The sequence below is a fragment of the Falco cherrug genome, chromosome 12 (assembly GCF_023634085.1).
Source record: "Falco cherrug isolate bFalChe1 chromosome 12, bFalChe1.pri, whole genome shotgun sequence".
In the NCBI taxonomy this organism is placed as follows: domain Eukaryota; kingdom Metazoa; phylum Chordata; class Aves; order Falconiformes; family Falconidae; genus Falco; species Falco cherrug.
The window spans coordinates 16,871,550-16,883,980 of record NC_073708.1 but is presented as its reverse complement, the minus strand read 5'-3'; the positions used below and the strand labels follow the sequence as shown (position 1 = coordinate 16,883,980).

At 40.1% G+C, this 12,431-nt stretch overlaps 1 protein-coding gene across 3 annotated transcripts in view; it reads right to left on the bottom strand.

The window, feature by feature from the left end:
* The window catches only part of TGFBR3 (transforming growth factor beta receptor 3), a 121,365-nt gene that overhangs the window by 96,029 nt on the left and 12,905 nt on the right, over positions 1–12,431 (bottom strand). For all 3 annotated transcript variants that reach the window (XM_055724574.1, XM_055724573.1, XM_055724571.1), the window contains one exon: positions 10,139–10,309. In XM_055724574.1, the coding sequence (XP_055580549.1) occupies positions 10,139–10,199 (61 nt within the window). In that variant the 5' untranslated portion in view covers positions 10,200–10,309. The remainder of the gene's footprint in view (positions 1–10,138; positions 10,310–12,431) is intronic.

Genomic DNA, 12,431 nt, shown 5'->3' with positions numbered 1-12,431 from the left:
AAAATGTCTTAAGATCACCTTTTCACTGAATACTTTTACATAGTGTTTGTGTGATGTTGGAACAAACAGAAGAATTAGCTGGTTAGGTTTTCTCTGCATACAGGAAGATTTTAACACTACCATTAAGCAGCTCAATACTCAGAACTGTTTCATTAGAATTCTTTTCTCCTGAATCATATCAATAAAGTTGAAGTTCAGTCTGGTATTCATAAGAGTTGACTTACAAGCTTCTTGCTGCAAATGTACTTTTGAGATCCAGTAAATGTAACAAGAGACCTAGAATTAAGTAACTTCAGGTTTTTAAATTCTTTTATTCAAAACCAACCATCACGGAGAGTCTTAAACATTTTTTATTTTGGGCACCAAATTGCTTAAAAAACCAGCTTTGCTAATTTCAAAAAATAAAATAGAGATGTCAAGAGAATTCACAAGCAATGGAACAGGGTCTTTTTCAAGACTGATTTTATTTTGCTGACACTGGCACGAAGCATTCCTTATCCCAAGCATTTTAGTGACATGTTTTGGGGTTTTTTTCTTGTTATAGAAACTATTACTAAAGTCAGTTAGCTGGCCTTTTCACAAAGGATGCTGGAGAAACATTTGCCCAGGTGTTACAGTTCAGACAACTGTAATCTTCTAAGAAACCTCAGAGTCCTTCCTATGATGCACGTTTTATCTCTCTTCCATCTGTGATGATGCATGTTATCACAGAGATCAAACATTAGCACTGGGAGAATGAAAGCGAATACAGCAAACAATATGGCCACGAGCACTATTTCAGCAAGAAAAACAACTACTACTGACCTAGTTCCAAAAAGCAACTGAGACAAATAATATCCAAGGTAATCTCAGAACAGTTTTCTTGCCAATTTTCTCAAATATTCATTACTTTTTCAGCTTGAAGGTGAAAATATCCTATAGAACAATTAATGACTGCTTTGAATTCATTACTGCTATAAAAGGAAAATTTGCCAGAATGATCTAACATTTCAAAGCAGAAAATGCAGAAAACTGGCAGCTTTTACAAATTATATAGTTTAACAAATCATCTCCACAGATGAAGTCTGCCCTAATGCAAGAAACTGAAGCCATATATTAAACTTCTAACATGTTGCTCAAATTATGCACGGGATGTAATGCAGCCCTACCTGCTAAGTTCTCTTCTAATGATGCAAGGAGAGTCACATTTCCCCTGAAAATCCTTGTGCCTACAGCAAAGTTACAGTGTCTCCTATTTCCCACCCCCTTGTTTCAAGTACAACTGATTCCACTTCCTCTAAAAATAGCGTTTGTTTTGTTGTTTGTATGCATTTTTTTAATGTGTTGGGCATGGCAAGAAGGAGAAAAGAGAAGCAGCTCCATTAGGTCAGACACTCCTCGGGACATTGTAACTAATTTATGACTCCAATCAGCTTGTTCTTTACCCAAGATCACACAGAACTTTTGCAGTTCAGCATCCGTTAATCTAAACGCAAGCAAGGCAGGCAAAGAGTCTGACAGACCTTTCAATAAAACCTCGGCCATTTTCATACCTCCAAAAAAATGGGGGCAGAGAGAAGTTTTGAAGAATTAATGAGATAACAGTAGTTAGCACTGATATGTTCCAAGTACTTTAAAGCTGCCATGTTAGCCCTTCCAACAGTCCTGCATGGCAGACTACTGCAGGGCAGAATGCATCTGCTTTACACATCAAGAGACCAAGACTGAGAGATGAAATAACTTGTGGCAAGATCACAGAGAAAGTCACTAATCCAGATACAAGCCTTTCATCTTCCAGCCAAAAGCCACGGCTCATCAGTTAGTCCTATGCATTTACTATACCTATGGCCATCAGGCCACAGGGACTCCACAAGAACTGATGGAGCACCGCGGTGGCCCAGCCATCACTGTGCTCTTCTCCAGGAGTCCCTGCTTATGGCCACAGCTGTGAGGAATCAACCTGACAGCCTGTAACTCACTCCACCCCACGCTCTGCCAAGGGTCCTTCAGACACCAGCATCTACGGCTCATCACGGCGCAGGATGAACAGACAGGTCGAGGCACATGGGCAGCTGTGTGCTGGCTGTCCGGACAGTGCGTGTCAGCCAAGGGGGAGGGGGAGACTCCACCGTGGTCCTCAAACAGAGCAGAGCAGGCAGCACACCTGCCCTGCCATGCCCTGAGCCACACGGAGGTTTTATGTTTCAGAGGAGACTACTCCCAGTAACCAGGAATGGTCCATTTGGACTAAACACACACACCATGTGCACAAATACGTACAACGTGTGGCCACTGCTGTGCGCTTCTCATCCTCAAGATTCCCTTAGAGCAACCCCAGATGTGCAAACTGACCTGTGCTAAGCTACTTCACCAATAGCTACATTTTCAAATAACCTGTTCACCTTCACTTTCATACCATTCCTGAAGCCTAAAGAACCACCATGACACAGTGATGCTAAGTGGCCATTTACCCCCCACTGATTTTCACACGTCAGTGAAAGGCACACCATCTTGTGAAGGAAAAAAAAAGGTCAGCTTGATTTAGTAGTTTGAATCAAAATAGCTTGAGGAGAATCTCCAGTAGAACATATATTTTACTGCTCCATTTAAATGGAAATTAATAAAGGAAAACTTTATTTATTCCAAATAAACTGCATCAACCATCCTTTCCAGACACAAGGCAAATCTGGTGATCTAGGGTGTGAAGAAAAGGGAAAGAGGGCAAGAAGTTAAGATAACCACAAAATCAGTTCTTCACCCACTCCTGGCTCCAAGTGTTAAGTAAAGCAAATCCATTAAAAATTTAAAAACAGAACAACATAAAAAGAAGACACCACCAAACACAAAACCTGTTCCAGAGGAAAATCAACTTTTTGCTGAAGAGGTAAAACAGCAGCAAACCTGACAAACATTTCCATCACCTAACCCTGAACTCCTTTATTTGTCACTTCTTCTATGTACCGCTTCAAATAATGAGAGTAATGACATTTTCAGTTTAGTTCTTTCCATCCTTGACAGGTAAAATCCCTTTTTTATTAACCGCCTATTAGTAAGTCTCACAGTGTAGTAGCTGCCAAAGAAGGGAACAATAGCTCCATCTTTTATAAAGTACACTTAAAAATATGAAGAAAAGCACACTGTGCTTGAAGCAGCTGCACTTTATGGAATTATTAAAAACCTTTGCTTTTGTCACCTGGGGTCAAATTTATCCTTGGTGAAGTTCCATTGACTTAAAACAAGTTTACACCAAAGACAAATCCAACTCAATGCCTTCAGGTAATGAAACATGGCAGAGAGTCTTTGTGCTAAATATATTTTTTTTTTCTTACTCCAAATTCATCTCTCCCGTGACTTATAGCCTAAGGACTTCAGATCCTTTTATTGTCATTAGCTACAGAGAATGAATTTATTTCTCTTCTTTGAAAAGAAATATATCTGGCCTCTGTATTCTCCCTACACTATAATATAACCAGCAGTAAAATGGCAGTGCATGCAAATATATTTCAGTGGAAAAAGCTTATAAAAGAAAAAGACTTGCAGGAATTCAATACATTTTTCATGTGCAAGTAACAACTGTTTTTCTAATAGCAGATGCTTCATTTCTTGTTGAGACACCCTAGGATCACACTCAGGAATGCTGGGTTTTGGGGTGCTACAGCCCTTAGAGCCTAATTCCTCCTGCAGCAACATATAAAACTGTGCTGCCTGATGCTTGCACATGCCCTGCTTACTCCAAATGACAGAATTTATATTATTTGGCAGCAAAAGAAACAAGCAAGCACAAAATAAAGTTATCATTCTGTAGAGACAAGGTAAGCAGGTTCAACAGATCAACAACTGAGGTAAATTTGATGGTAGAATAATTTTAAAACAGAAAAATGGGGGGGGGGGCAAATACATACTGGTTAGAAGACAGTTTTTTAGGTATGCCCCAGAGTACCTACCACCTGACTTTGCAGACCTTTGAGTTCACAAAACTTCTGTACCTCTCCCCAACATTAGGCAAGACAGAAATACGGTCTTTAGTTAATTAAATAGGCTCTTTTCACATTTTTTATTAAAGGGAACAAGGGTTTGTGTTATATCTAAGTTAAATGACAAATTGAAAAGCTAAGAAAGAGTTAATAAGGGCCTACAGTACAGAAAGGATATTAAAAGATCTGCAAGCAAAATCTCAAATCCCAATTCCCTTCAGAAAACAAAAGAATTATTTTTAGCACAGTATTTATAAAATAATTATGTGATGCTTAGTACTTGTTAAAGACAAGTTTCTCTTTTAAAAAAAACTTCAATAAACTTCCTTAGAAAGACAAGGATTAATGCCATTCACCACTCCATGCCATAAAATTTTCCGCAAAACTACTTTTCATCAGTTGAGTACTTCTCTCCAGAGACACTCAGCAACGCTGCCATTTGCCTGCGTCTATATAATTCAAATACTTCATTATGAGCTTGCTATTTCTCAGAATTCCTTTGGCATCATCCAGAGTCAGTTTTAATCAAATTACCAGACTTTCATGTTTACTGATAAATGCGCTGGTTGAGCAAAGCACTTAAGATACACACTCGCTTGTTTTGCTGAATCAGGACCCACAACCCCACATCCTACTGCTCCACGTCGGTGCAGAACTCTGCTGAAATTCAATGGTTTTTAGCTTCAGAGCCTTGCTGATACAGGGAAAATTCAGTCTGCTGAGCTCAAGCCAATCCAAGTCTGTGATACAATTAACTTTTCTAAAATACATAACCTTTCTCTACATCCTGATGCTCAAGTTCTTCAGAATTTTTGTGTGGTTTTGGAAGATAAAAAAATACTATTTATACATAAACGACACAGGATCTGACTCAACTGAGCTGGTTGAGAGCCAGACAGAAGCCCAGATTAAAAAATCTAGTTTACACAGAAATAGATCACCAAACGGTAGTGCTGAAGAAACATGAACTAGAGGACCTACAGACTTAGTCTAGCTTCCCAGTTTTGGTCAGCCTTTGTATTTAAATTGCTCATTTAAAAATATCATTTACTGCTTGAAAGTATTACTACTTCTTTCTGCATGAAAATAAGATTAACTATAATTTTTTAATGTGTATTTTGGCTTCTCAAAGCTATCTCAGCAAGCTCACTGACACAGGGAAACAAATGATGAATTTCTATCAGATGAATGTCTGACACTAAGGTGCTTCAAATCACCATCAGGGTGCTGAAAGGACCAAAAAAAAAAAAAAATCAGAAAAACATCCACCTTTAAAAGCTAGTCAGTGGTTCCTAATTAGAACCTCTCAAAAGTGAGAGCACGGTAGGCTTTGATGAAAAGAGCTCTGCTGGTGCCTCACAGCCTTTCCCACCTGAAGCATGGCCACAGCACAGACAGGAGACAAGCAAGGCACAGCATGCAAACCAGCGCTCTGCTCCTCAGACACTTCTCTGAGCTTGCAAGTCTTTAAACACTCCGAGTACTGGTTTATCTCCTCCTCTAAAAGACTGTCTATCCAGACCATAAAGGGATAGGACTGGGTGTTTTTTCAAGGGAGGCACAAATTGGCTGATGATGCAAAAGAACTGAAGGACAATGAAGGTGGAGAGCAAAATCTCTGTCCCTTCAAAACCTGCAACCACTCTGTGCTTTACTTCAGTCCTAGTAATTCAAGAGGCAACATCTGTCCCTTGGTTCTCAACCTCTAACCACAACTTAAACAAACAAAAAACCCCACACCTCTGGCAACAAACATCTTGAGGAAAAATAAAACTTACAACGTAATTACATCTGGGAAATACCCAGCCAACGCTGTTTAAAATGGAAGGAAATTTGTGCAAGTGACTCCCAGCATTTTATTTTATTTTTTTAAGATCACATCCTTCAACTTCCAGTGGAAGACTTTCTATTATACTTTGAAGAATCCTACATTGCTTTTGGAAACACAGGGTTCAAGGTCAGGGGAAGTTCCTCTTTATAAAAAAAGGGAAAAAAAGATGTCATGACAAGGCCTGTTTCTTCCTGTTGTTACGCTTATTAACATGGCACCCATCACCACCGTATCTGGGGGGCACATATCCAAAAGATACATTTAGCTTACAAGCAAACAGCCTTATGGAAATAAAGCACACATGCTCTGAACCATGTAAAGATTACTTATAAGAACAAGTATGTAGAAAGAAAGACAAAAAAAAGTTATGATAACAATATAGTACAGAACCAGGGAATAAATAGCTGTTGAAAGAAAACCATAGAGACAGTCCTAACGTGAGCAGATAAACCACTAAGCTCGATATTACAAAAAATGGGTACATTCTTCAATATATCAAATTCTTACAGTCTCTCCATCATCAAAACCATGAAATGCCATCACAAAGGGAGAGGTATCTACAAGGCAAGCACAGGCAACACCAAATGCCAGGGCAGCTGAGGAAAAGAGAACACAGCTGCATGGGCAAATTCTGGTTGGTATCAGATGCCACGGCTGTGCTGCTTTGTTGGCAGTGGGAATGATTTGCACCACTGCAGGATCTACCCCAGAAGGCTGGAATGAGACCCTTGGCTAGTGAGATCCATAGGCTGTATCATCCTTTTCAGCTGAAGTGAGGCAGGAAAGAAAAAGGGAAAAAAAAAAGAAGTTCCAAGATAAAAAATTTTCCCATTCCTTTATGGAAGAACCTATCTTGTTGAAGGTTTGGCCCTCAGGGTCTGGGGCATTTCAGCTGCCCTCTTAAGACATTTTATCAAGACATACATCATGCACCCAACTGCAAAAATTTGCCAGAAAGTAAAATAAATAGTTTCAGCCTTTGATTTAAGCCACATTAGGACAGAATATTTTTGCTCCCAAGACTACAAAGCCAGACTTGCTTATGAGGTTATCCAAGGCTGTAGCGTGTGCAGTTCTGAGCGTGTGGAGTTCCTACTGAGGGTTGCCAGACCTTAGTTTAAGCCCACTTCAAAAACATAATTCCTTCAGATAAGCAGGTAGTTTGCCAGCAGTTCTCCTCTCCATCCTGCTTTGGACTTTCCACGGGGAAGAAAAATCTCACAGTAATCAGAGTTTTCTTTGCAGTCTTTTTCTGTACAATTAAAGCTGTATAAATATAAGCTTGCACGAAATCTGTGTACATGCTAAAAGTAAATCAGATTCAGATAAGCATTTTAGCTATGTACATCCAGGCAGTAAGGGGAGGTCAAGAAATAGACCAATATTCTTTGAATATTTATTCAGACCATTTTCAATGCTATGTTAGCGAGGTGTATTCTTTAAGCTATTAGCATGAAAAACATGCAGTTTTGTGGCTCAGGTTTGAATATGCATCTCTGTGCATCATGTCATCTAACTCAGTTTTGGCTTTTTTTGAGATATATTTGACACATTAGTACCTTAAAAAGCAAGAAAGAAAATAAAACAACCCCAAAACAAAACACAGATTACGTCTAGAGGATCACCTATACCTGAAGAGATAACAATGCTGAAAATATTGGAGTGTCAGCAACAAAACCTAGACCAATAATAGCAGCGCCAGTAGGAATGGCAAACAAAAGAAAGGTGTGCTCCCCTGCAGCAGCCTCACTACTTTAGAAACAAAGAGTAAGCTGGAAAAAGACTCAATATATAAGAATCAACACCCTAGGGAGGTGGCATGCTGCCCCCTGCCTCCCCCAGGCTTCACCACAGGCACGCAGAGATTTTATTTATACTTCTAAGTTTTATTTATACTTCTCAGTTTTATTTATACTACTATGTTAATGGTTCAAGCCCGAAAAAGTGCAGGTTCTGTACAGTGGCAACTGAAAGCTTGCAGTACCCTGGCCACCACACTGACAATAGCTTTTATGGGCACGATCCAGTTTCTTCCACACGTGGCTAGAATGCATTGCTGGCTCCCACCTGCATTTCACCTACAGCCACAAACTCCCTGCATTTAAAGTATAATTGTCTGGGTTAACAGGACTCGGTGACTACTGACACAAAAACGTTGCAAAAGCTCTATCTAACTAAACTTCAGAGAACTGTCCTTCCTCAGTTGTAATTGTATCTGCCCAACATTTCTCCTTCATCAGAATCCATCAGTTCTTCATTGCTCTTACCTTACTGTACTCATGATACTCTGTAAAGGACATTAACTAGTTATTCTCATTAAGAATTTATTGCAAAAAAAAAAAAAATAAAAAGCATGGAAGAAAAACCAAAACCCACAGGACAGACATAGCTAGAAACCACAGGGATGGTGCTTCCTGACCTCCCCCTAACAAACTACGACCCTTCCTACTCCCTTCAGTTATCTTCTTCCCATGCAGATAATGGGAAGGAACCAGCCTCCAAGAAAGAAATAACTTTGAAGCTAGGCCTGCTCTGAGCAGGGGACTGGACTAGACTTCCAAAGGCCCCTTCCAGCCAAAATCATTCTGTGACTCTATGAATAAGTATCTGATCAAATCCAAGGCCACAGTGCTTTTCAAGAATAGCTGCCAGAGGAAAACACAGAACTGGGGAGTAAAACCAAAGAAACCACAATAAACTTCAGGACAGACATGCTAAGGTTTCTGAACACTGAATAACTTTCTAATAGTAATACTATGTTTGACAACACTTTCAAATTAGTGGTTTTTAATTAAAGCTGGCTGACTTCTTAGGCAAGCAATCTCCTTGGCAGCAAAATGAAGTTGTTGTGATCAATTAAAACAGTTTTTATTTTCTACACTGGCACTTTCTTTTAAAGTAGATTTTTACACATCTATAATGACTCTGATTCACTCCAAGTCATCACTCTTCTCAGCCAAGACCAGCACTCATATCCTCAGCTCAAGCTGCGGACACACTCAGACACACCCTGTATTGCTGAAAGTTCATCTGTAATGAAGCTATTGCAAAATGTTAGCATCACGTACTATTAAACAATCAAAGTTACTAATGCTGGCTGGATGCCTTCAGAAGGTCAACCCTAGAGAAAGTCCCACAAGGCCTGAGGGCTTGAAACAACATAATTTTCCATGCTAACAATGAAAGCAAGCCAAATCGTAACACATTTAATTGCTCAGCCCTGTCTCTTCCAAAGCTGGTCATCTTTTCCACAGTGAGGACATCTCCAATTTAAGCAAGCCATCTGTCCACTGTCCACTTTTCCCAATACCTCATTTTGACTGACTGTATATCCACTTGGCCCCTTCTCCAACGACCCACGCTGGACATGTAAGAAGAGGCTGCCCCTTGCAACCACAGGAAGAACTTTGACAAACAAACATACCAAGAAGAATCACTTCAGCACTCGAAGAAACTACAGTATAAGCTAGCTACTTGGAACTCTACAGATCCTTCCTTTCTCTGTCACAAGTTATTGCAACACTGTTTTAAAAATCCCTGTCTAGGACAAAACACGGGACAGGAACAACCCTCATAGATGTCAATGCCTTTTCCTAACCTATGAGACCTCCAGTAACACTGACAACTGCTACAAAAAGGTCTTTGCCATCACCATTGACAGATAACTATGAAACAGATTAGACAACTGTCAGGAATGACCGAGGTGAGGTTTATCCCAATAGCGCAGGAAGGTTGGATGGACTTGGTGACCTATTACGAACCTTTCTGGGATTTTGTCAGAAATGTCTTTTTACAAACTAGAATAATCAGGACCTAATTCCAGATTATAGACCCTGAAGGCAGCACTGAGATGAGCCGGTATACCCTTCCAGCCCAGCTCTGTAGCGAGACCCTAGCTCAGTTTTACTGGCACAACGCTGCACATAGGGTAATAAATCCAGCCTCTTGAAAGAGCTAATGGTTCGGCTTCGGCATCACCCTGACAGAGCCACCCTGCCTCCACTCCCTAAGGCTTCCATTGCAAGCTTCCCCTTTGTAATATACGTGCACCATGCAATGCTCTTTTTAAAAAAAGGAATAAATAAATAACCAAAATAATTTACGTTACTACTGCAGTTCTTTAACGATTTTAAGGGGAGACATAGGTGCATGAAAACATCCTTACAGGAACAGCATTGTTTCTCACATCACCATACCAGCAATTATGATCATAATAGTTTTATATAAAACCTAGATGTAAATATAAACTTTAGCTGACCTACATTTTTCCAGCACAAAAAAGTATTTTTGATCAATTATTCTGAATACATACAATCAGTTACACTGAATGCATGATTTACATAATGCCACCTACCTGCAGCTGCAAAGCACAAAATCATCAAAGCAAACACTGAAGTCACACAACTTGAAGACATTTTTGCAAATGCTCTGTCTTCTCAAATCAGCTCCCTTTGTAGCTCTTCATGTAGATTTACTTCCTTTGAAATCTGTGTTTTGAATTCAAATCTTCCAGACTTTTAATTGCCTACAGAAAGAAGTAAAAATACATTTCAATACAAATATAACTTACAGAAATGTTACTAGATATTTAAGATTATCCCTCTTGTAACAAGAGAAAAAACAATTATTTCTTAAAGGACTATTAGAGGACTGTATTTTATATTGCCAGATACCCTAGGTACTGATAAGTTAGGACTCTTCCCCCCTGTATTTCAGCACCACTTTGTAGCCGTTGCTCTTTCATATCTTGCATTGTGCAAGTTGTGACTTGGAAGTGAAATCCCGGAGTCCTTTCTGTCAACTAATACTGAAGTCCTGGTGGAGCCTGCCAATGGTACTCGTAGCCCCAGACATGTTTATTTTAAGTATTCGGACTTTCTCTGGGACATACAAACAATTGTTTGCTTATTTATCTGCTGCTACCTTCATTAAACCAAGGAGAAGTTTTTCACATGCTGTAGCTGGTTTATGGGTAACACAAAAAGTTTAACTCATCGTTTCTCAGTATTCACAAATTCTGAAGGCCACTTGACACTAAATATAAAGCTGCTCAGAATCTTTATTTCAAGAGATTTCAAGTGATATACAAGGTCAGTAAAACAACTTAAATGTGCTATACAAACAAATGACGATACAGCTGATGCCTGCAGGCATTAAAAACATGAAAATTCTGACCCTAGAACGCACGCTGCAGACTTCCAAGGAGAAACACTTACTAGATGCACAATATCCTCTTTCACCTTTTTATTTTTAATCTCTTCTCAGTTATATAGACGTCCAAAATGAGACTAAAGCCCAAGTAAGGAACCAGAATGTTGGTATTGTATTCAATCAAATAAAAATTCTATCTACTTTACTTAACTACCAGCCTTCAGAAGCAGAAGATGACAGATGGTGCCTCAGCAACCACTAACACTCACCACAAAGCAATGCAAGCAATTATAAACAACCATCATGGGGCTAAGTGACAGCAAAATGCTGAGTCAGGACCAAAACCTAAACCCTGACAACACAAACACCATTTAAAAAGGTTCTTGCTGACATTGAAGTGGAAGGAAGTGCGAAGTCAGTCAAAGGCTAGGCCCTGTTACACAGCATGTGCCACGCTGTGCACCATCAAAAGTCTGCACAAGGGAAACCTGCACCTAGACCAGCACTTCCAAGATACCTGCTGATAGCACTCCTATGGCTACAAGGAAAGCAACAGAAACTCCTTTACAGAATTTCTCCACGGGTTATCCAGCAGAGATGGCACTACCCTGTGCAGAGGGAGCTGCAGCTGCCCACTACGGAAGGGCTGTTGGTGCCCAACGCCAGAACTACAGCCTCCAAGAGGCCCTTTGCTCAGCGCCCCACTCCGAGCCGCTCTGACCAGTCTCAGTGCCCCTGATCTCACCGGTGTGGGTGGCGAGCCCCAGGGTGGCTCTGCAGGCTGCTGGGAGCACCCAGACACCACACTTCTGCTGGACAAACACACGGGGCAAGGAAGGAGCTGAATAGCCAGCACACCAGGGGGTTTCAGGCAGTTCACTTTCAAGCTCAGCATCCCATATAAGAAGTACATTTGCTTTTGTTTCCTGTTTGCTTTTGACACAAAATGTTTTAGGTTGAAACTCTGTAACTGGTTCTCTCCCCTGCACCTCCTCATCACCTCCCTTCCAGTGGCTTACATTGTCAGACAACAGCAGTGACTGAAGGAAACCCCCAGAGAAATACTAACTCTAGTAATGCTATCTTTATCTTTTACCTATTGGTGCTCAGTCTGGGGAAAAGGAATTTGCTCTTGACTCTGAAGAGGTACCCACCACTTTGCACAGTGTAAACAAGACCCAGGTACCTTGTTATCTGCTATTCACAACGTTATGTATGATTAATATATAATCAGATAACCCAAACTGAAGATTCTTTCCCATCGTCATTATATTACATGAGACTGCCACTATCTGTGAAAATACTTACACATACCTATAACCTTGACCTCAAAAATTAAGAACCTGTTGCTTAAAGTAGCCTTAGCTGAAAAAAAGCACCCCAAACTGCGTTTTTTGTTCTCTTCCATGCAATGTCCTTTTTAAAACTGTCCCTGAACCTAGGGACAGATATTAGTTAACCCAAGACAAACAAATGTTTCAAGAAATAAACAAATA